The 25,060-nt window shown below is 34.7% G+C and overlaps 3 protein-coding genes across 3 annotated transcripts; 2 read left to right on the top strand and 1 right to left on the bottom strand.

The window, feature by feature from the left end:
• The first annotated feature begins 1,417 nt into the window (after positions 1–1,417).
• On the top strand, positions 1,418–2,889 carry LOC129805511 (WD repeat domain-containing protein 83). The gene is given in 6 exon segments (XM_055853475.1): positions 1,418–1,548; positions 1,620–1,891; positions 1,893–1,925; positions 1,927–2,245; positions 2,248–2,321; positions 2,323–2,889. Coding segments are annotated over 6 exon segments (915 nt in total). The 5' UTR covers positions 1,418–1,481; the 3' UTR covers positions 2,473–2,889.
• A 4,914-nt stretch (positions 2,890–7,803) lies between these two features.
• LOC129805510 (uncharacterized) lies at positions 7,804–13,373 on the bottom strand. Its single transcript, XM_055853473.1, has 3 exons — positions 13,177–13,373; positions 12,260–12,956; positions 7,804–8,936 (listed from the first exon to the last, which is right to left on the bottom strand). The coding sequence occupies exons 2-3, from the start codon at positions 12,939–12,941 to the stop codon at positions 8,686–8,688; spliced, it is 933 nt and encodes a 310-aa protein (XP_055709448.1). The 5' UTR covers positions 12,942–12,956; positions 13,177–13,373; the 3' UTR covers positions 7,804–8,685.
• A 147-nt stretch (positions 13,374–13,520) lies between these two features.
• LOC129805496 (transmembrane protein 62-like) lies at positions 13,521–23,245 on the top strand. The gene is made up of 2 exons (XM_055853452.1): positions 13,521–13,743; positions 21,276–23,245. The coding sequence occupies exons 1-2, from the start codon at positions 13,543–13,545 to the stop codon at positions 23,076–23,078; spliced, it is 2,004 nt and encodes a 667-aa protein (XP_055709427.1). The 5' UTR covers positions 13,521–13,542; the 3' UTR covers positions 23,079–23,245.
• The last annotated feature ends 1,815 nt before the right edge of the window (positions 23,246–25,060 follow it).

Raw genomic sequence — 25,060 nt, forward strand, 5'->3', positions numbered from 1 at the left:
TAGATTGTAAATAAATTTGTTGTGAAATAGTGAAAAAATCTATGAGTGGTTAAAACGTATAAATGCAAAATTTGGGCCCTATCTGACGAAATCGGTTTTCACATCGGACCACAGAAACTGAGATTGTGAAAAATCTTAGCTAATTGATGAATTCTTTTGTATGATATACCAAAAAATATATATATTCTCAAATATAGAACTTCTTTGACTATACGTTAGAATTTTATGTGATCTATAGTATTAAGGTTAGGTATCCTCGAGTCGACCGCTTCTCGACTAGACCATCCTGGGTCCCTCAAGTCGACCGGTGGAAATATTTATTCAATTTATTTACATTTACAATAATATTTATCGAATGGTTTAACATCATAGGGTCAATTATTTCATAATTAATTCAAATCAGTGAAAATATCATATAAATTGACCATAAAACACTGAAAAATCATCAGTGACGGAGCGTTAAGGTATTTCTTAAATGAATATTCGCAATTTTTCATCAAATTATGGCATTACTTTTTGATATTCTTGACTTTTTTCTTAAGGAATTATTTCAATTATTACCCTTACAGATTACTTCAGAAATCAAATTTTGAGTCTAATCGCCATGACTAAGTTAAAGATTAATTTTATGTATTAAAATTGAAAGTGCATTTCAAATAAATTGTTCCTCAATTCGACCGGACGACGAATCATAGCAAGTGAAGCTTTTTTCACTTGAATGTTGTTTTACTTCTGAGTGAATTCATAAAAGTGAGTTTCCCTATTTATTTTAATGATTAAATAAATTTTAAGTGCTATTCATGATGTGTTAAACAAGCCAAAGTTAAATCTGTGACTTTATACTTTTGTGATTTGTTTAATTTTAAGAAAAAATGGGTGGTCGAGTAGAGGAACCCCAGGCGGTCGAGTAGAGGAACATTATGATATTGAAGTGGTCGAGAAGAGGAACACTTTGCATTTTTGAAACATTTTAATTTTTTTATAATTTAAAATTATATTATGACTAAATGAAGTTCACAATTAGATAGAAAAGGATCTATTCTATAGTTTTAGGTAAAAACCCTATCAAAAAACACAAATTATAACTGTTTTTTCATAAATTTTTCACAAAACCATGCAACCTCAAAACAAATATAATCAAATGTACGCTATTAATTAAAAATTCTCGATCTTCTCACTGATACTGCTCAATGTATGTACCACTGATGATTTTTGTCTATAAAATAATCTACTAGTATCTTTCCTCAATTATTTTGCAATACAATCATTAAATTAATTGCAAAGAAAGTGATTCTTCCATTCCTAACGACCAAAATTTAAAAGCTTTCCAGTTCGTCCACGCGCAATTCCAATGGACTGAACATCGAATTTGTGGAAATATTCCAACTCCAAGCCACCCCTGGAAGTCTATGACTTTTGTTTTGCATTGCTTTGAGGTTAATCGTGTTATGTTTTGATTAGCACAAAATTGATCTTTTTTCATGGAATTAGTGAGGAAAAAGTCCATCAATTGCAACCAGGGTGCAATTAGAGCCGTCCGCTACAATGGTGAGTTGGTGCATTGGGCAGAAAATGGGTATATACCTGTGAAAATCCAATTGGAAAATTTGCAATTGCAGCTGATGGCGCTTATGCTCTAACTTGCGGCTCCGACAAGAAGATAAAACTTCTGAATCCACTCACGGAGACACTCCTAAAGACATATGGGGGCCATGGGGATGAAGTATTGGATGTGGTGGGCAGTTGCGATAGTGCAAAAATCTTGTCAGGGAGTCTCGATAAGAGTCTGATCTATTGGGATGTGACAACTGGGCAGGTAATTAGAAGACTGAGACATCATGCGGGTGCAGTGAACTCTGTGAAGCTCAATGAAGAGTCCACGGTAGCGGTTATCGGGCTCTAGGGATAACACAGTGATGTGCTGGGGACATGAGAGTGCCCAAAATGGAACCGGTTCAGGTGATGAATGAGGCCAAAGATTCGGTTATTGAGGTGATTGTTGCCAATCACCGCATCATCGCTGCCAGTCTCGATGGGTCTGTGCGCCAGTATGACATCCGGGCGGGAGAAGTGATCACAGACAGCCTGGATTGTGCTATTGTGAGCATAGCCAGAACCAGGGATGGCCAATGTCTCCTGCTCTCCTGTCACGATGGCATCATGCGCCTCATGGACAATGACTCCGGGGACATCCTGGCCAACTACCGCGGCCACACCATGATGAACTACAAAGTGGAATGCGGAATATCTGTTCGGATTCCCACGTAGTCTCAGGATCGGCTGAGGGTGTTGCAGTGATCTGGGAATTGGTCCAGGGCAAGGGAAATCCGTCGTATTCCCATCGGCAACAAAGTCGTGCACTCCATTGCTGTCCATCCCACCGGAACTGACGTCATCTTCGCCTGTGGTCAGAGATTCACGTCTGGGGCTACCCCTATTGAAAGGCAAGTACTCCCAAACTTTTTTCTCTAATATCAAAATGTTCCTGAATTTAGAGCAAAACCACACAAAAAAAAGACACTCGAGAGACTTTAGGAAGAGATCTATGCAATATTTTGTGCAAATCATGACGGGGGTTTTTCTTTTCAACAAAAAAAAAATCAAAAACCAAAATTAGAAAAAAGAAGAAATAATTTTCGGTGAATAAAACCCCAAGCATGTCATTTAGATTAGAAAAGATGGATTGAATTGTGTGAAAAAAGCACAATTTGGATAAAGAGAAAAACTTTTCCTAAGAATAATCGAATACATAAAGTTCCTAATAAAGTAGTGATAATTTTGCGAGGTATTGTTAAACACTTAGATTTCGAATATACAATTTTACTCTCTTTTTAATTAGAATTTTTTTATGGTAAAAAAGAAAGAAAGAAAAAACTTTGTAAGCTCTAACTATTAGCATACTCGTACTTTTTGCTTGAAATTTTCCTTTTTTGTTGAGGAAAAAAATGTAAGGGACAATTAGCCACTTGCAGAATTTGTGTTCTTGAGAGATAAAGTAATATAGAATAAAAATATCGGCTACAGTGAAGAGCAAAAGTGTTGAATCAAGTTTTTTTATTCAAATATATCTAATAACATTTGTGGGAGGAGTCAAAAGTTCCACCCACAATAAATTGACCATAACCTTTTTAATTATAAATTCAGGATTTTTCCTGATCATGCGAGTTCATAAGTAAAGCATCTTTTGATTGGAAGGAACATAAAGAGACAGCTTGGGGCGTGCTCAACATTTTTCGCATTATCTAATTTTATTTTCACTTACCGTTTTCCACAGTTTCAATAATAAATAATTCAATTTAAAATATAATTAACTTTTCTTTTGGGATTCGTACGCTAGACAAAAAAAGGGGCGTGGTCAATTTTAGTGAGTAACGCCTTGAGGTTCTTCGAACCAACAAATTTGTGTGAATTACTAATTTATACGATTATGGGATTTACCCACTTTTTTACATTCTCAACTGAAAGATAACGAATTTAGTTCACCGTTATCTGCTAAAAATTTCAATTTTCATGAGAATATTAATTTGGGATGTTGAATAATTGAAAAATAAAAAATGCAAAGCAAGAGTCTTAAAAACGCTCGAAGTTTGTCACAAATTCTCATCATTATGAACTAATAAGAAGATAAATTTTTTTTAAAAATATATTCTAGATTATTTAAAAATGTTCTTTCAGAAATTTTTGAATATTATTAATTTATTTTATTATAAAATCCTTCAATAAAATTTTGAATTGAATCATATTTTTATAAACTTCTATTCCTAAATTCAATAGACATTTTTTTAATATTGTTTTATCAATGCTTTCTTAAAAAATTGAAATTGCAAATATTTTATATGACCACCGCCATCTTAGCGTTGGTTATCAACGTACTCTAGAATGAAAGTAATGAAAAACTCTTTCCTAGCCATACGTTCATAACCCTGCTTTAATTTCAACTAAACCTGGATTTTATTGATTATTTTTCACATACATTGTTATTTACTTTATTTTCGAATTTATTCAATAATTGGGTTCACCTATGCAAAAAAAAAGAAAATTTAGTGCAAATTTTGAGGACATTTAAAATTTTTTGCCAACAAGATTTCAAAAAAAAAAATTAAATGTTTATGTTAAATACATTTAACATAAAAACATGAATTTAAATGTTGACTTCATTTAAACACCAAAAAAATTTGAAGTATTCAAGAAGTTCATTTTTACAGCCAATTGGGCATGCACATACCGACTAACCGACTATATGGAAGATATATATTGCAATTTAGCCTCAATTTTATAATTTAAGGAATATCTCTGCCTAAGATACTCAAAATCGGGAAATCGTTTTTTTTTTCAATATTTCGATGTCGAATATTTCGAAATATAACTATTTTCGATTTTAATAAATTTGAAAATTGAAAGCTGAGAAATTAACCCACAAAAAAGTTCGTAAAAGTTTGTATTTTTTCACAAACATTGTTCGTTATGTGATCATTTGGCGAATTTTTTGTTTTTTTACGAATATTAGTTCGTAAATGTTCGTAAGCACACAAATAATTTTCGTAAAATGTTACCATTTGTTCGTAAAGTTTTGTCAGAGAAACAAAAATATGTAAACAATCCATTCTAAAGCGTGTAAACGAAAATATTTCCCATTTAAAAAGTGGCTCTCAAATATTAACCACAGATATCTAATTAAAAAAATAAATATATATTTAGAAAGATATTTTTATTGGGATATTTCTAGATTTTTAGTTTTTTTAATCCAATGGTTTCTCACCGAAATCTCGAACCTTTTTCTTAACTCCCATCATTAGGAACTTGACAAACACGTATCCACGGTCTCGGACGACTTTCTTCCACTTTCCCTCAAAATCCGGCAAATTTTCAGCTGGCTGATCCTTTTTCCTGAGATTTGTCTTAAAAATTTCCCAGTATTTCTCAATCTTCCTAAATGTAGGACGGATTGAATATCTTTCTCACAGCTTTGGAATCCTTTGAAAAGGTGATCGTTGAGTTTACGTGACTTTGTTTTAGGACTTTGACGCCATTTGTCGGTCCGTTAGGAAGTAGCTTGAGCTTTGTAAGCAATCAAACTATTCCTCTCTTTGATTTTATGGACCATGCGCCAATGTATTCCCATCTTTTTGCCAAAATCTTGCACAAAAAGATTGAGTTGTTTCTAGAAAACATTTCAGGCTTGAATCACAGGCTTTTGGTCATTTCTTCCTGGCTTCTAAGCAACAGTCTTGAGTTCCTTGAACCGAATTATAATCTTTGGGACAGTGGAGCGGAACATTTCTTGGTCAATTTCGCGATTTTAGCATCTCCATCTTTTTGCAAATACTCAGTCAAAAATCAATATTTTTTAACAAGAATTTCACCAAAAGAAAGCTAAATTAAATTCTCTTGAAACGACAACGAAGTAGAAAACAAAATCTAAAGTCTACTACTTTACGTCAAGCGAATGGGAAATATTTTCTTTAACATGCTTTAATATCTCTAATAATTGGGAGGATGACCTGCTTATGCAATCCACTGGTGTGGGCTTCAGACTGTTGCGAGCACCTGTACTATGTCCTACCACTCAATACAAACTCACGCCCGTACTCACTGAGATCGTACGGTCGACTATACTATTATAGTCGTCTTCACCATCACCACAGACGCTGACGCTGGCCTAGAATGGAGACATTGCGTTTCGAATATTTAGGGTTGCCTTTTCAGAGCATTTATTGCTATTAAACGAGAAATTTGAGTGTTACAAATGTACGAACAAAGTATGTAAAGGAACGAAAAATGCTCGTCAAATATGCTCAGTTACGAACGATTTTTGTGAAAAACGTAGTCAAGTTCCTCAAATTTGAACTCCTCAAATTTGAACGACAGTTGAGTTCAAAATGTAAAATTTGAGGTTATGTGAAGAAAGTTTTGCGTGAAGTGCCATTTTTCTCTGGTATTTCTTCAATATTATCGTTTTATATTAACTTTCGCAAAAAATTCCATTCATTTCACAATAAATTACATTGATATATTCTCTAAAGTTGTTTATCTTAATTTACGGAAAGTGCAATTCACATGAATGCCGTTACGTTTTTGAAAATATCGTTCAAATTTGAGGAGTGAGAATGTCATCTATACCCCCCAAATGTTCAAATTTGAGGAACTCTACTGTACAAACTTTGACGAACTTTTTTGTGGGTTATATGATTTACGAGGATTTCGTAAGTTCCCAATAAAAATTCACAAACATTTAAACAATTTTACCAAATATTTTTTCTCTATAGACAATATTTTTTTTCGGAATTTGAAAGGTACTTGGTGGCAATAGCCCCGCTTCTACAAATAAAATTTGGTTGCTTTTGGCACACCTTTTAGATCATATATAGGAAATATTCATGAAATCAAAATCCACGTGTCTTTCTATTAAACGTTTTGCAAATCTTGCAAATATCTATCCCTTACTCTTTTGCACTCTTCTTCTTCTTTTAAACATCAAATTAAATTCAATTCTAATTTTGACTGCCAAAGAGTGAGATAGTCATATGCGAAAAGTTTGAGTTACTGTGTTATCACACTTGCACATTAAAATTTTAATATGATTCACATTAATTGTCGCTGGTGAGAGTCCAAATGTGTAACTTGTGTATTTGAATCATTTTATATTCAAAATTTGATCTATTTGTTGATAAAAAGGTAGACTTGGCCCGCAAAATTTGATATAAATTGATTTATATCATTAATGCGAAAAATTAATGCGATTTTCTCTTTAATTTTTTAATGTGAAAAATATTTATGCTTTAGGTAAATTTAAACTTACTTTTGCAGGCCAAGTCCACTGCTTTATCAATAAATAGAAAAACCCCAAATATTAAGTGACTCAAAGACACAAATAACATATTTGGACGCTCACAAGCGACAATTAATGTGAATCACATTAAAATTTTAATGTGCAAGTGTGATAACGCCGTTAGAAACGGATATGAATTTTGATTTCATGAATTTTTCTTGATCTAAAAGGTGAGCCGAAAGTATTAAAGAGAAAAGTTAACAACCTTTAAAAGGCCGATAATTCCCTAAATTAGACTGTTTTTATTTTTACGATTATAACAATATTGGTTGTTTTTCTTCGTCAAATTACGAATGCTTCACAATGAAACTGGACAATTTTGCTCTTCACTGTATTTTATGTTCAACAAGAATTAATATTTTTCTATGAAAGATATATTCATTTTGACTTGAAAAAGATAAGAAAAATATTTATATTAAACTAATTTTTTGAGAGAACAAGAAACTCGCTAAAACATTCCGGATAAAATAATTTAGTTTAAGGAGTATTTATTGTGAAGAAAATACTAAATATATAAAAATAGTTCCTAATTGTGTACAGCTGCGTAAAGTATTGTAAAAGATAAATGAAAAAAAGGGAATAACATTTTTTAAGGGCTTTATTGTGCAATTGTGCATGAAGAGAACCTCGCATAAAACAATAATTCAACATAAATAATATAGAGACTTTTTTAGTATAATGTTTTTTTTTAGGGAACCCTAATTTATTCTCAGTAGTTTCAAAAACACAAAATTCAACAAGATTTAGCTAGTCTTGGTGAAAGGAAAAAGAAAAAAAATAAGGAGAAATCTCTAGCCAAAGAAATGCATTTCTGTGTTTTTTCTATTGAGAAGAGCCCGAAGCATGAAAAAAAAATCTTTTACTTAGAGATTACGAATAAATATTATCCGGAATGGCAAGCATAATCAAGAAAAAATATATTATTCCTCTGAAATAAGTATTAAAGACAGAAAGAAAAAGAAAATACAAACCAATAAGATATTATAAATTTATTGCTAGTAATTTTCATTAATGGTAGTACATTTTTATTGAGAATAGTAATACATTTAACAAATTATTGGTGAATAAAAAAAAACAAAGAATTAAAATCAATTCAAATATCGTAAAAAAAGGATTTAAATATAACACTCATATGGGAGACTATTTTTCTAAAATGCTTAAAATGAGAGAAGAATCTTCATTCCAAGATGAGAAGAAAAAAAGTTGTATTGTGAGTTATATATACTAAAAAAAAAAAAATTTGGCGATTTTCTGTGTGTGTCTCAGGAAGAAAAACAAATATGAGAAAAATTAATCTCAAGAGATAACTATATTTAAAAAAATGTGTGTTTTATGTTTTCTGTCAATTTTTCCAAAAGAAAAAAATCTGAGACATCAACATCAAAAAATCTCAATTCTATTGCATCCAAAAAGAGAAAATTCTTTATTAAATAAAAGAATAAAAATCAAACGATTCACCAGAAAAAAATTATCAACAGAAAATGTCATAATTATTGCTGATTATTTCGGTAATTCAATAAATTAGAAGGAAAAAAATTCTTGTAGGAAACTATTTCGCGCAGAAGAATTTTGAAATAATGAAGTCACTAAATAAAATAAATTCTGTAGTCATGTTTGAATAACATGAACAAATTAAAAAAAAAAACAAAAATAGAAAATGAATGAACAGAGAAAACTAAAAAAAATTAAATAAATATGATGTGCTCAGAATATATGGTGAATAAAAATAATTATATACAGTAAAATATATACGGAGGATTATAAATTGGAGGAGAATGAAAAAAGGCGAAGCCGTAATTAAGAAACAAAGAAAAAATTGACGAAAATGTTCCGATCAGAGACCAAGAAACACATTCTCAATTTTCAGCAGTGATGGTTTCCGCGGCCATTTGGCGGTTCCGCTCTAAGCGACTCTGCACACCGCTCGACTTGATCGTTTGATGATGATCGAGATGATGGTGATGTGGTTGCGAGTGAAAATGCTGGTGACTAGAAGAGTTTTTGTGGAGTGGCGATGAATTGGTGAAGTGCGATGATGCTCCCTTTGTCATATTCACCGAACGTATCCCGATGCGACCAGAACCAGGAACTGCAGGCGGGGACGCCACTGAAATCAGTTAAAATTTTTGTTTTTGATTCCTTAGCACTATGGGGACAGTTCTTGCAGGATGTTCTCGTTCAGTCTATTATTTAGTTGTGTTTTTTTTTTCAATTTGATTTTTATTGGCTTATTTAAATGATTTGTGTTTTCTTTTTGATTTTTTAATAAAATACTTTTTGAAATTCTTTGCTTTTTAAATTGTTTAATTCAAAAAGTTTCATCAAATTCTCTTCATTATTATGAAAGGGAGTGTTTTATGAAAATAATACAAGGTAAGGTATTGTCTAAGAAATGAGTTTCTTAATTAAGGAAAATTTTTGTTTTGAAAATTTTCCTCATATTTTGAGTTAAATGTTTTAGCTTTAAATCTGTCATATAAAACTGATTCGTATTCTCTGATACAGTTTGAAAATTAAACAAATTCTATAAAACTGTTCTCTTTCTGGAGTTCGAGCAGTAAAAAAAATTGATAGGAACGCATCCCAGCTTTGCGGAGTGCTCTAACTAATGAGATAAAGGTCTTCATGAATTATACCTTTTCATATTCTTATGTTCATCGCGGTTTACTATCGATTCAAACTGGTTCATAATTTATTCGAAAATCTTCTCAAAATTTACGATTGTCAATAAGTTGCATATATCTCTAAGAATTTAACTTTGAACAAACAACTCTAATCCTTACTAAGATCCAAAATATAATTATGGAGTACCTACTTAAACGTTTAACCTTCAAAAAATCGATGCCGAATTTTTTTTCGGTCGAAAAATGTTCTCCTAGGCAACTTGCGAAACTTAAAAAAAAAGAAATCCTAGGAGCCGTTTTCGAAACCGAGCCAATTTCATCCATTTCGGCTGCCGAGAACAGTTTACTCGACACGATTCTTTACCCCCAAAATTCAACTCACAATCGAATTTTCACGCATTCCGAGTTGCAAGCACCCCGAGTTGCACGCATTTCGAGATCATCTGTAAAGAATCTCAGCTACCATAAGCTTATCTGGGCTTATCACTGGTCATTTTCTATTTTAAATAGTCTGAGTTTGGAAGACCACAAAAAGAAAAAAAAAGTTCATTGAAATCGGTTAATAAACATAAGTTATAGAGTCCGGTTCATATAGATATAGTAAGGGTCGGGGTACAGAGGGTTCGGGTAGAGACGGATGGGACCCATCGTTTTAAAGATCTTGATCTCAGATAATAATACATACTAAAATTTTGTCAAAATCGCTTCGGAAACACTAAAAATGCAGTCCATTCAAGACATTTTTGTTTATAGCTCGGGTCAGGGAACATAGAGAGAGGAGTGCGACCCACCGTTGGAAAGGCCTCGACCCCAGCTACAATATACTAAAATTTAAAGAAAAAGCATCGTCTAGTTTTCGAAATATTCACGATCGATTAATCGAAAATCGATTTTTCGATTAATCGGACTTTCGATTAAATTGAATGAAATTGGGATGTCACAAAGTTTGTAGTACTCAACGAGATCTTTCCAAAACACCAAAATTTTTCAAGTTCTTACAATTAGAACCTGATGGCCATGTCACATATAAGATTAATATTAAGATTAATACTTTCTGAACTGCGAGAATGGCAAAAAAAGATAGCAATTGTTTTATCTTGCCTCTCTCTCGCATTTCCCCTCTGCGTACAAAGTTGACAGCACTACATATCTCGAAAACTGACCGAATCACAGTTGGCACGCATGGAAAATTGCTCGTGTGCCTGTAATACGATTCAGAAATCAATTAATACGAACAGTAATATCTTACTCAGAGTGTACTCTTTCTAACACACCTGATATTCCATTTGAAATTGTGCATATATATACCTCTCTCTCCGGCTTTTCTTAATATTAAATTAATCTTATATGTGACACCACGGTGAGATATCGCCATTTGAAAATTCAATTGTTGACCCCTTCTAGCTCGGGTCAGGGAGGTCGGAAAGTGGCGGAAGGGGGGGTGGGGGGTGGGTCTGACATCATCAACTTCTAGCCGCCCATCGACATTTAACCTTTGCCGAAAAACGCTTGTCGATATCTCTTTCCGTTCTCTCTCCAGAAGTGGTTATACGACGGACGGACGGACGGACGGACGAACGGACGGGACGGGACGTCCACGAAAGTCGATTTTTGGCGCATATGATATTCGTGATCTATGAGTGTCAAAACGTGTAAATGTAAATCAAAAATTTGGGCCCGATCTGACGAGGTCGGATTTCAACTAGGACCACAAAAGCTGAGATTGTAAAGAATCTCAGCTAACTGTTCTTAGGTTTTATGAAATTATTTTAGACAATAGAACTGGATATAACGGTGTTTTCCCGGTCCAAACCAGGTGTTTTTAAACTTACGAAATTAGTTTTAAACTTACGAACTTACTTAACATCTCTCAGTCGCCCTCCCCCCCCCCCCCAACTTCTATTCCAAATCGAAATTGCGTGCAATCCGAGTTTGCTCACGTTAAAAATCTCACCTAGACCAGTTCTAGATTTGTTTGTCCATTATTTTAGACACTTAAAAAAAAATCGTATAACAATATAGCGCCACAGCTCAAAGTAGCCCCACATCCCCCTAGTACGCTTTTAGTATAATAAATTTTCTCTTATTCGCCCAATTTTACTTGTTAATAAATTTTTGGCTTTTATCAATAGAATAAAATTAATTTTTAATTCAAAATATTTTCAAATTCTGTTAAATAAAGTTTTTACCGAAAAAATACTTTTAAAAATCTAGAAGGATGAATTTTGAACATTTGTGGAGAACTGCAGGTTTATGTGTGCTAAATTTATCTGCAAAGCATGTTTGCGGATTGAATTGAATGCGTGGTCCTATGCGAATCATTAACTAGTAGAAATATAATTAGAACCAATAAAAAAGTTTTAGACTGTTTTATAATAATTTTTTGGTACGTTTTGTCTTGGATTCTTTCGGTTCTGCCTAATTTTACGACATTTTTTTCATATTTAAAGCCATTTTATTTACCAAATGATGTAATAAAAACATTGGGAGTGACTGAACAAATTGCAAAGTCCAATATACCTTCTTAATTTCCTGCCTTCGCTTTTCATCGCTCATGAAGATTTCATAAAGCACTCTTTCATATTAAATAGGAATTTTTAATGAACTCACACTGCAAATCTTGATCTCTTCACCAGACTGATCATTTCTAAACTGATTTGTATTCAATTGGATCATGGCATTTGCATTTTATAATATTTGCAGCAAGAGAATGGAAAAAATGCTAGGAAGATGACCTCCTCCTGTCCATATTTGGGTTATCCAAGTGCAGAAAAAGAGAACAATGAAGAAAAAAATTGTTACTTACATTTGACACTCTTTATCTCTCCATCCTGGGATACAGAGATGGTGATATTGCCCCTTTTCTCCGTCACGAGTTCCCCTGCCGCGTTGGGGGATGCCTTCGGAGGAGCATTTGTGGGGCGCTGTTGCGGTGATCCCTTCCATTTGGCATCTCCGCTGGATTTCTGCCTCTCAAATGGATATCGCTGTTCCCGGGGTTTTCCTCTGTTCTGTCGAAAACTCCCGCCAGCTGTACCATTTCGATTCCTGTAGCCACTGGATTGCTTCCAGGCGGCCCCTTTTCCTGCACCATCCTGATTCCCAGACCTCGGCGGTGTTGTCTGCTGTGGTGTTCCATCGCGTTCGGCATCTGCTAGGAAATTGTAAACGGGATCAGGTGGAGGACCCTGACCATCGGCAAACTTCTTATGCTCCTTCCCTGGCCTCAAGGCCTGTGTCACTTGTCCGGGACGCATTTTGTCCACATTCTGGGGCTCAGTGGCATCATATGTGAAATCTAGTGTGTCGTACTTGTGCTTCCTGGGCCAGTCATCATCACTAGGTGGTTTTATTGCCACCATTGCATTATTCTTCACTGCCGCCAGTCTGTCTTCCATTGCTTCTCTGTGCTTCTTCTCAATCTCCTCATTCTTCAGTCGAATTCGCTCCATGCGCTCCGTCAAATTTTCCGTCTTGAGGTTCGCCATCCTCAACCACTTGCACTGCAACAAATCACAAAATTTAATCCCAGGAAACCGCAAGAATTTTGCACAGCACAGAAGAAAAAGAAGGTGTGTTAAATGTCGGAGGAGGAAATTTGGTGTGCTGGCCCACTTTCTCAAAACCACATGTATTTCCTGGCTTTGTCTGCAGTTTTTCTCTTCAGCACACAAATAACCAATCTTCTCCAATCACTTTCTCACCGAAAATACTCAAATTTACCTCTTTTCCACTCGATTCTTGGCGAGAATTGAGGAAAATACTGCAAAAACCCTAAATTTTGCAAATTTTATTTTGACGTTTTCGCGTGGAAAACGTCAAATATTCCAATGGAAGCATTCCAATTTCCAAGCATTCCAGTCCCTTCCATTCTCCTTCCAACATTTCCAGTCTACCATCCATTGCGTGTTTTTTCAAGATCATGGCACTTCTTGTTTTTCTTGTGCAATAGTCATTCACGTTTGCTAGGGCAGAGTTTTCTTCATGAAATTACCAATTGGCAATTCTGCGGAAAAGCCACTGTGGGTGTTGATAATGTGAGATGTGGTGAAAAGTGGGTTAGAAAGTGGATAAATTGTGTGTGTAAAAATGGGTTACACAAAGTCAGCTGTTTTGTTTTTAATCCTTATCATTATCTGCTCGGTGTTTGTGGCCAATGTCTCTAATTTGATCAGTGTTGGTGGTAATGCAGCCTGGAGAACCACTAGCAAGGAAGAACAACTTAAAGCTGCCCCTCAGGATGGCGCAAGGTTGGGAAATAGCACGGATCACTTGATGTGGTTTTTGCAGGTAAAGCTGACACATCATTTTCTATTATCACTCCCACCCTCAGAGATGTATCCTAACATGTTGATTGTCTACCTTCATTGTCTACATTGCAAGAGATATTGTAGTTGGGTAGCTACTTACCACTTCTATTGCCATCCGCAGGCTTATCAGTATTAATGATAAAATAGCTTCAATTTATTGTTGTTTTTCTTTTTTGTTATTCATCAGCCATTAACATCTAAATTGGGGCAAAACAACTGCGTTTAATTCAGTGATAAAAGCTTAATGATAAGTTTATAGTTGCTGTGATTTTCTATAAAAAATATTTAATAAATTGATCAAGTTTAAAAGAAATTCAAGGTTTCTGAATCTGAAACAACGTTACTTTTGCGAATAATAGAGCTAAGAGTGCAATGTACGAGATAAAAATACAGTCAATGAAATAAATTAAAGAATTAAAAATAAATAAATTTTAATTCTTTAATAATTCTAACTTTCTAACCTATGGAAAATATTCCGATTTATCATTCTTACCTTTAATTTTTTTCTAAATTCATTTACTCATTGTTGATTGACTTCCTGTTATCAGATCAATTGAAGTATTGTGCTTATCATTGAGATATTATCATTGAGTTAAATTGTTGAGAACTCGTATTATGACATTATAGATTCCCGAATTGCAAGAATAATCCCACAAGATTCAGTATTGAGAGTCCCATCCTTGCATAGAAGCCATTCATGAATTGCAACATCGCTTACGTAAGAGCCTAGTTCACCACAAGAATTCCGAAAAAGTTAAAATACCATTCCGGAAATGTTTATATTACCCTGCAGTATTGATCCGAAATCGGTGTAAATATTACCCTTTATAGGTGTATAGAAGAATCTCCACATTTATATATGTATATTTCACATAAGTTTTAAAAGATATTTTCTCAGAAATCTTTAGGAAATTTGCTCTAAAATAAGTATACTTCATATTTTTGGAAAATGACAAAAACCAACAAATGAGGCATTTAGAGTGATCGGTGCGGGATGTCTTAGATGAGCAAAATTGTAGTCTTAAGTGTTACCTATCGCCTGGTATTAATGAATTTTTAATATTTTGTTTAGTTTATTTTATACAAATTTTTAAAATATCATTTTAAGACCATTTTTTTTGTAATTCTTAGAGAAACTCCAATTTTACACCCTGAAGGAGTGGTTTTACAAAGTCTTTTGTTATTATCAAAATTGAAGTTCAACTAATGAGCTTTCCAACGCACCCACACTTTTCAAGTTCCGTTCACTAGAACCTGAGATATAACGGATAACGTAAGGCAAAGCAGAAAAGATATAAAAGTATTAATAAAAAAAATGTTACGTGTTGGAGCAAAACCAAGACTAGATTCTTAATCAGGGGACTTGACTATCAAAAGTACCATGTGAGATCTCCGTTAGCAAAACCGTGTTTCATAGTGGTAGTTAAGAAATAAAAATTAGTGTTTGGTGCTACCCCGTGTTTGGAGGTGCCCCAGTTTCCCCTAGTCACTTTTGTCAATTAGATATTTAAAGTATTTTCTTCAAATTTGTCATCCTTACTCTGAAAAAAAAAACGTCTTGTTAAACGAACAAATGGATTTTGTTCAAATTTTGTCATAAGGATGTTATTTACCAATTTGATTTTTCTCGCATTCGTATGGAAAAACACCCTTTTGACAAACTTGTAACAAAAGGAGAATGGTCAAATCCGGTCCCGGAATCGCCACGAACGGGACCTATGTCATTGGATAGACATTAGTATAGGTAACAACTTTTGTTCTGAGATCAATGTTCTAAACCATGGAGGAACAGTTCTAGAGCATAAAAACTATTTTATACAATGATGAAGAATGATCAAAAGTATATGGGCGCTGGTTCATCTTCATACAAAGATTAGAGTAGATGCATTTTGAAGATATTGATATAAGGTTGAGAAAAATGCCGGGACCTAGGACGATAAACGCTGGAAGTTCTTGTAAAAAAGGCCTTTATCCTTTCGAAAAATCGTTGTTTTGACTACGAATTATACAAGAACTGCTAAAGCGATCTTGATAAAATTCGGTATAGGGTCAGTGTATGTTTTAAACTTTTTATTTATGCACACCACCCCCTCCCTCCACCCTCCGTTCTGGTAGCCCTCATAAAAAATGGGGGCACTTTACCTTATAACTCCTTTCTAAGACGATGTAGAAAGCTGATATTCAACAAGGGAACAAAACTTATGGAAGACTTTTCAATTATGCATGTTAACCCGCTCCTCCACCAACCCTTATAGTAATTCCATACAAAATGAGAACATTTTGACCTCCTTTCTGAGAAGAAGTAGTTGGTTTATAAAAGATGAAAAAAAAATGAATAACTAATAACGTTAACAATAATTTTCTAGAGTTTATATGCATTTATAGACATCTAGTCGAATTACAGCTTTCTGCCTCCTCTTAGAAAGGAGTTATAAGGTAAAATAGTCTTATTTTGTATGGGGGCTACCAGAAGGGGTGATGGACGAAGAGTTTGGTCAGTATGGTTAAAAAGTCTTCATTAAGCCTTGTTCCCATGCTGTATTTCAACTTTCTATCTTTTCTCAGAAAGGAGTTATAAGGTGAAATGCTCTCATTTTGTATGAGGGCTACCAGAAAGGGGGACAGAGGAGGGAGATATTATACATGGTTTAAAAGTCTTCTCTAAGCTTTGTTCCCTTGTCGAATTTCAGCTTTCTACCTCCTCTTAGAAAGGAGTTATAAGGTAAAGTGCCCCCATTTTGTATGGGGGCTATCAGAATGGAGGGTGGGGGGAGGGGGTGATATGCATGGATAAAAACTTTAAGTCATACAGTGACTCTATACCGAATTTCATCAAGATCACTTTAGCCGTTCTTGCGTAATTCGTTGTCAAAACAGCGATTTTTCGAAAGGATAAAGGCATTTTTACAAGGACTCCCAGCGTTTTGTCGTCTTGGGTCCCGGCAATTTTTCAATCTTATATCAGTACCTACAAAATGCGCCTACTCTCGTTTGTGGCGATTCCGGGACCAGCGCCCATATAGTTTTGACCATTCTCCTTTAGTTGGCCACCGATTTGACAAAACTTTTCCATATTCTGTATGGAAGAACATCATTTTTACAAACATGTTTTGTTAATTTGACAATACCTTTTTTCCGAGTACAGTAGACTCTCGCTCAATCGGGCGAAAAATTTTGTTGAAAATTTTCACATTTAATTATGAAGCTAATTCGCTCAAATTCGCTGTAGTTCTTCCTATTTTATCGTGATTCTTTATAATTGAGCGCTTTTTGTGGAATTTACAATGACTTTCACGTCCAAATCTATCGATAAACCGGATGATATTTTGCCCCAAATGCCCAATTGAGAGAGAGTCTACTGTAGCTTTCTTTGCTACTTTATTCTAAATATTGGAATAATCATTATCAAATTCCTCAGGTGCGTAGATTCTTTTGACACTTTTAGTTTTGAACTCATTTGCGGATTCAAAATTGGGACAAATGCGGAGGAAAAATTAGACATCAAAAATATACTGTTTTTATCAATTAAAAAAAAACTGTTTATTGAATTTTAACAATAAAACTGAGGATATTCATTCTTTTAGTTAAGATACATCTTCATGTAGCCTACGATGGAGTAAAGTGATTAAATCCCATTTATTTCAATAATTAATGAAAAAATCGCTTCGTCCCACACTATCCCTGCCCACACCGCCCCGGTCTCCCCTACATTGAAATAGCGCATCTTCTTAAAAACAATTATATAAATCTTATCCACAAAAAAAAATGCATGTTCTATTCCTGGCCGACTCTGGAAATATATTAACAACAATACTTTCTTAATGTCTGGAAAACCCTGAAAATCGTGTGAAAATATTTGGCGGGAAAGTCTTAAACACCTTAAGCACAATTTTCAATTAAACGCTACTTCCTACATATAAAGTGAAGTATTTATTGAAGACTTTTGTCAAGGGCATATAATGGCATAAATTTAATTTCCTAAACACAACCTAAATGTTCTGGATTTGCTGATAAAACGACGTAATATTGAATTGTTAAGAAAAACAGTTCACGCACCTCAACCACCTCAACATTTTTTCATGTTACTTTTGTAAATGAAATGTACACAGCATTCATGGTGTCCAATTAATAATTTACCTGAATATTGACTGATTAACTAGTAAAGAAAATTCCTAAACTTTATGATATAAACTAAAATATTTTCTAGCCAAGAATGCATTAATCTAGTTCTAGGTCACCGTCCCCAAAATTTTAGTTTTGCTTTTCTTAGATAAAGTACGTAATTGTCTTCTCATAGAACTACATAAATTTATCTAGATTGTATAGGAAAAAAAAGAACGTTTGAATCATTTAGAATCTATAAATTTCGTAGGGGAGACCAGGGCAGATTTAGCCACGTATAGTATTAGATAGTGGTATCTTATAGTTTGCCTTCGAAGGAATATTGAGGAAACCACTCTTTATCCTAAATATATACTTCCCTTATAATTCATTGAAATATTTATCAGCCTCATATAAATTTTTTTTATACAAATTATACGCAATCAAAAATTTCATTTGGTGGCTAATTCTACCCCGGTCTCCGCTAATTTTTTGCAAAGTTTTGAGTTCAAGATATTTGCGCCCTTTATGGGGTTTACACATTAGAGAAATTTACAGTAAACTTTCTCTTAATCCGGCATGTGGGGCAAAATGTCATCCAAATTATCGAGAAATTTGGATGTCAAAGTCATTGTAAATTCCAGAAAAAGAGCTCAATTATAAAGAATCACGATAAAACATGAGGCAATAAAGTGAATTTGAGCAAATTTGCTTCAAAATCGAACGTGAAAATTGTCAATAAAATTTTCCGCACGATTGAAAAAAAACCGATTTAGCGAGAGTCTACTGTATATCCACATTGAAGTACATTCCTTACGGTTATGGTCTTTACACACTAGAGAAATATATGTCCATATTGAAATGAGCAAATTCTCTATGCTTGTTTAGGAAAAACTCTTCAATATGGACATAAATTGTTATAGAGGCCACAAGGAATGTAATGTCACATAATATTGCAAAAATCCTTTTAAGGAACATTTTTTTTCTAATTAAATTGCTATTTGGAATATTTATTCTTGTATTTAACCTTTGGAATTAGAAAGCTTTGAAATTAGGAGTACTAGGAAGATCTATCTTTAAAGCGTGTATACGATAAATTTTGGTCATTGAAAAATGGCTCTCACATGTTAATCACAATAATGAAAATAGCAAACGTATTTTCTGAAATAAGATTGTTTTTATAGGATTTTTTTTTTAATCCAATTGCTTCTCGTCGAATTCTCGCACCTTCTTCTTAATACCGTTCCAGGGTCTCGGGCGACTTTCTTTCACTTCCACTCGAAAATCGGCAAGTTTTCGGCTGTCTGTGCTTGAATTCTGATCCTTTGTCCTGAGATTTATTTTCAAAATTCCCCAATATTTCTCAATCTTCTGGAGTGAAAGACGGGTTGAATATCTTTCGCATAGCTATAGAATTCTTTGAAAAGATGATCATTGGTTTCCTCGACTTTGTTTTTAGCTCTTTGACGTTGTTTGTCCAATTAAGCTCCAAGGTATTCACATCTTTTTACCAAAATTACACACCTGAATCCCAGGCTTTCCTCTACTTCCTCCTGACTTCCGAGCAACCGTCTTGAGTTCTTTGAACCGAATTATAATCTTCCGGTCGGTGGGGCGGCTCACTTCCAGGTCAATTTCGCGATCTCCGCATAATTCGCATTTGCATTCTTAAGATATTTGTCAACTTTAAATCTTTGCATGCTCTCAATGTTTTTGCAATTAATCAGTCAAAAATAAATATTTTTTAACAAGAATTTCACCAAAAGAAAGCTTATTAAATTATCTTCAAACGACACTGAAGAAAAAAAGGAAATTCCAAAGCCCACTGCGATTGACTTCGTATCAAGCGTACGCGAAAATTTTTCGTATACACGCTTTCTGTACTAAATCCATATAGATTTAATTTCAGAAAAATAATATAGAATTGTCGTAAAATTTTATATATCCTTTTGTAATAAGAAAAACTATAGGGGAAAGTACGCTACCTTCGGATGTTTCAAGCTTCGGACTACTCAATTTTTTTCTATGTTTTTAATTGATTTGATCCATGACCCTTTTTAGAAAATTTGAGGCCATAGCCATTAGACTAGCTATTAAAATATAATATTATATTGGGTCAAATAGGTCAAATTCATTAAAAGCACATTGAAAAAAAAATTGTTCAAAGTTTGAGTTGTCCGAAGGTAGCACGCTTTCCCTTACATTTGTTTTGGTTCCTTTTATTTCAAATTGATTGTGCAATAAACCATATACAGGGAGTTCCGCTTAGAAAGAATTTCTCGGGATCAGCCCGCGAATTAACTTCAGTGACACAGTAAAATTGCATATCTGCAGGAGATATCTTTGGGATAAGTTATAGAAACACCATGATATGTAGGGGAAAGCGCGCTACCTTCGGAAGATTTATGCTTCGCACGAATCATTTTTTTTTCAATGTGTTATAAATGGATTTGGCCCATTATAATATTATATTTTAATAGCTAGTCCAATGCCTTGAATTTTCAGAAAAGAGCTATGGATGAATTCCACAAGGAACATAGAGAAAAAAATGAATTGTCCGAAGGTAGCGCGCTTTGTCCTAAACAAGACATTTTCGGCAACCAATTTTTCAGGCTATTTTCAGTGCCTTTCATTAACGGTTCATTAACAATGTATTTTAAATATACCGCGTGAAAAAAATTTGCATACATTTAAGGGCATTTCAAAAATTATTTTATAAATGAGATATCAATAGTAGACTATTCATATCAAATTCTTTCAGTCCGTTTTCTCTCAAACCAGAACTCCCTACCTAAAGATATAAACGTAATAAAGTTAAATTAAAAACGTCGAAAAAAGGGATTGAGTTCGAAGGACCAAAAATACGTACACTGAGAAAAAAGAGGGTGCGATTAACTTTTTTTCCTCATAACTTTAACACTTTTTAGGTGTAAAAATATATAAACATTTTTTAATGTTAATTTTACACCTTATTAAGGGTAAAATTAACATGAAAAAGAGTAACTTTAACCCCCAATACTCCTAAAAAGGGTAATATTTACACCGATTTTGGATCAATACTGCAGGGTAAAATTAACATTTCCGGAATGTTATTTTAACTTTTTCGGATTTCTCTCAGTGTAGCAGATCATTAATTGGAAAAAGAGTAATTGCCTTTCAATAGGTGGACTCTCGTCAATAGTAGATTTTCTCAAGTATTAAGGCAGGTATTGAGGGCACAAAACCTAATTTACTTGACAAAGATATTCAATAACAAAGTGACGTTCTATTTTGTGATATCCATTGATACATCATGGATTGTAAGAAAGATTGCAATATCTGTACAATATGAAGAATCACACCTCTAGAGGCACAATTTGCGATTTTCTCATGTTGATTCATATTTCGCATATTTCTGGGTTGTATTTATAGATATCTGACCTTCACGTCAGCATGTTCAGAGATGAGAATCGCGTGAAGAATTTGGGAGACTTTATGCACAGGACAATCTCAGTCATCAGGCCAACGGTGGTTGTGGTCAGTGGGGATCTTACTGATGCCCGGAGTCTCAATCATATTGGCTCGGAGCAGTTTGAGGGTGAATGGGAGATCTATAGAAATCTCCTGGTACAGTACAATGTCACGAAGAAGACAGTGTGGTTGGATTTGAGGGGGAATCATGATAACTTCAATGTAGCTGGTTGGAATTCGTCCAGTAACTACTTTCATAAGTATTCCGTGCAGGGGGCAAAGCATTCCAGGTCGTACATGCATCAGGTGACACGTGGTGGGGATAAGTATACTTTTATTGCGGTGGACGCATGTTTGGAACCGGGACCGAAGCGTCCGTACAATTTTATTGGGATGATTACGGCAGATGAGATGGTGAATATTGAGAAGATGATGGCGGAAGCAAAGGAGTCTGGAAGTAGGTATACCATTTGGTTCGGACACTATCCCACTTCATGCATTTTGGCGCCTGGAGGGGGGATTAGGGAGGTGATTGGGAGGCATGAGGAGGGTTTGGTGTATTTGTGTGGGCATCTGCATACGATGGGAGGCATGGTAAAAAAAATGTACACTCTGCAGAACGCGGGATTTCTCGAGCTGGAATTGGGAGATTGGAAGGACAATCGGATGTTTAGGCTGGCAGCTGTTGATCATGGAATGTTCTCCTTTGTGGATGTCCATCACAATGAATGGCCAATTGTCCTAGTGACAAATCCCAAGGATGCTCTCTTCAATAATCCCCACAGGGAGAATATCAGGCTCCAGGCAGAATCTACTCACATTCGACTCTTGGCATTTAGCTTGGCGCCAATTGTAGAATGCCGGGTTAGGGTTGATTTAGAGCCATTTGGGGTATGTGAGAGAATTTCTGAAGGAGTATTTGTGGCCAAGTGGGATCCAATGAGGTACAAACAGGGTTTGCATCACATTGAAGTGCTAGTGCAGGATGAAGATGGACGAGAGAAGAGTGTGAGGCAAGCCTTTTCCCTCGATGGAACTCCAATGGTTTTCAATGTGAAAGGTCGGTTTGTCCTCATGACAGATGCCTGTCAGATATTTCAAGCATTCTTTGGGACGACTCTGATCATCTGTATTCTGCCCTTGATCATCTTCCGCATTTGGCATATGGCAGTTGTTCGTGGAAGGGCCAAAAGACCAAAGATTCAATGGAGTTTTCTGAGATGCTGGATCAGACGACTCTGGCTCCTTGCATCAGTCAATCGACTATTCTTTCCACTTCTCGTGTTTTACATGTACCTCCTGGTGGGGCCATGGTCAGTGGCAGATGTCATCGATGGACACTTTGGAGTAGTGTTTATGTGGGGCATTCTAGTGGATGGAATTTTCCTTCCCGGTTCCCTTACTTACCTCTATGGATTCTTTCAACTGGCTCTGTGTCAGCTGCCGCTCATCTATGTCTATGCTAGCATCCTGGACAGACGCTACAGACATACCATAAGCCCACCGACACGACCCAAAGGTCGTCTTAGGAAGTTCCTGCAGCACCTGCCCTTCCTCACCATCATCACAGTGGAATTCATCCTGGTGTACATTCACTGGGCTTCATATGGCTTCTTAGCTGTCATCCTGGGTCCGCTGAGGACGTGGTCTCTAGTCATGAACTTTGTTCTTTGGTACCAAGCTCAATATATGCCCGATAAGTGTCTCCATTCCGGCCAAGCTGTCTGGTCCACTCAACCAAAGCTGGTCAAGGATGACAATTAAAATTATGGGTTTTCCTTAGCACAACACAAAATGTAGTTCTTTTCCTTTCAATGTGATATACCACATTTGAGGAACTTCCGGAATGCTGTACATTACTTTTAAGTCCATATTTTGCAAGTAGGTAGCAATAAACTTTATAAATAAAACCTTTTTTTTTCAGTCAAAAATTAAATTTTAATTAAAATAAAGGAATTTCCATTTCACCTATAATTATAATTTTATTTTTTTTACTCAATAGGGGGACGTGGGGCTACTTTGAGCTGTGGGGCTAGATTGTTATACGACTTTTTCGTCAATTTCTAAATGAAACTGATCCTTCACTGAGAGAAATCCCAAAAGTTAAAATAACATTCCGGAAATGTTAATTTTACCCTGCAGTATTGATCCAAAATCGGTGTAAATATTACCCTTTATAGGTGTATTAGGGGTTAAAGTTACCCTTATTCATCTTAAATTTACCCTTACAAAGGTGTAAAATTAACATTAAAAAATGTTGATATATTTTTACACGTTTTACACCTAAAAAGTGTTAAATTTCTGAGGAAAAAATGTTAATCGCACCCACGTTTTTATTCTCAGTGTTACAATTATTTGTGTATAAAAAATTCAATCAACTTAAAACAGAGTTTCCATGTGAAACCAGTGATAAGCCTAGATCAGCTTATAGAGGTGCGATTCCTTCATTGCAAATTTGGATTGTGGCAAAGCCCCGAACGATATTTATACAAATAATGCAAATTTCGTTTAATAATTCTTAAAGTGTATGAAGCATATTACCGTTATTAATGAGGAAAATTGGATGAGAAATGCATAAAAGTAACTGAAAATATTTAAAGTCGATTATCTCGGAAGGTATGAGAGATAGAGGCCTCAAACTTTACTTCCATTGAGAGCCTCTTTCAGGCTTCACATATGCAAAGTTTCCCTTGAATGTAAGGAAAATTGGAAGAAAAATGCATAAAATTGCCGCGGAAAAATTTCGCGTCCCCTGAAAATCGCGAAAAATTTCGCGACCCGCGAAAATCTGCGAAAAATTTCGCGACCCGCAAAAATCTGCGAAATTTTTCTCGACCTGCGAAAATCCGCGAAAAATTTCGCTTCCCGCATACATTCGCGAAAAATTACCCTGTGTTTTAGAAAATCGGAGTATCACAATAGGTGTGATTATGATGGAATCACACCTAAAAATCGTATAACAATGTAGCCCCACAGCTCAAAATAGCCCCACCTGCCCCTAAGTATACATACAGATCCTTTTTTACTTATCAAAAATACATTTTCTCAAGTAGTCATATCATAAATTATTTTAGGCCACGCCCCCTTTAGGAGTTATAAGTTACATGGTATAGGAATATTCATATTTCCATGTATGAATATGAATAATCATATTCATTTTATATCTGGGCCACGATCCAAACCTCATAGTCAATAGGTGCTACACTTACTTTTTAATTAAAAACATCATTAAATTTCGTTATTTTTTTCGGTTAATCTTAAGGCGTCTACACATTGGGAGCAATTTTCGTCAAAAATTGCGTTTTTGACAGAAATTTGACGTTTCCCCCTACAACGCTGCAGGGAATTTCCTTCAAAAAAGAAATTTTTGACAAAAATTGCTCCCAATGTGTAGAGGCCATAAAAGTGAAAATTTGGGCTTACAGATAAACGAAATGTGGAAAGGAAAAATAGACTCTACACAATTTTATTTTGTCTTCAAACTTTGATTCAAACAATTAGAAAAACAGGAAGAATTTAATTTAACAATAATAATATATTTATTCATATATTATTCATATATTTATTTTGCATTGCTTCATTTTAGAAACGACGCCCACCAAGGACGTAGCCAATATTTTAGTAACAGGAGAGCCAAATATGAAATTATAATTAGTTGGTAATTTGAGGAGAATATTTTCAGTCTTTTGACCTATTTATAATTTAAACCCATATAAAATTTAAACGGTAAGAGATATCAACTTCCT

Source organism: Phlebotomus papatasi, chromosome 3, assembly GCF_024763615.1.
Source record: "Phlebotomus papatasi isolate M1 chromosome 3, Ppap_2.1, whole genome shotgun sequence".
Classification (NCBI taxonomy): domain Eukaryota; kingdom Metazoa; phylum Arthropoda; class Insecta; order Diptera; family Psychodidae; genus Phlebotomus; species Phlebotomus papatasi.

Excerpts from the sequence above, each read along its gene's own strand:
- LOC129805510 (XM_055853473.1), bottom strand. The coding sequence starts at position 12,941 with ATGGCGAACCTCAAGACGGAAAATTTGACGGAGCGCATGGAGCGAATT. Across the intron at positions 8,937-12,259 it reads AGAGATAAAGAGTGTCAAAT|TGGCGTCCCCGCCTGCAGTT; the intron begins GTAAGTAACAAT and ends AACTGATTTCAG.
- LOC129805496 (XM_055853452.1), top strand. The coding sequence starts at position 13,543 with ATGGGTTACACAAAGTCAGCTGTTTTGTTTTTAATCCTTATCATTATC. Across the intron at positions 13,744-21,275 it reads ACTTGATGTGGTTTTTGCAG|ATATCTGACCTTCACGTCAG; the intron begins GTAAAGCTGACA and ends TTGTATTTATAG.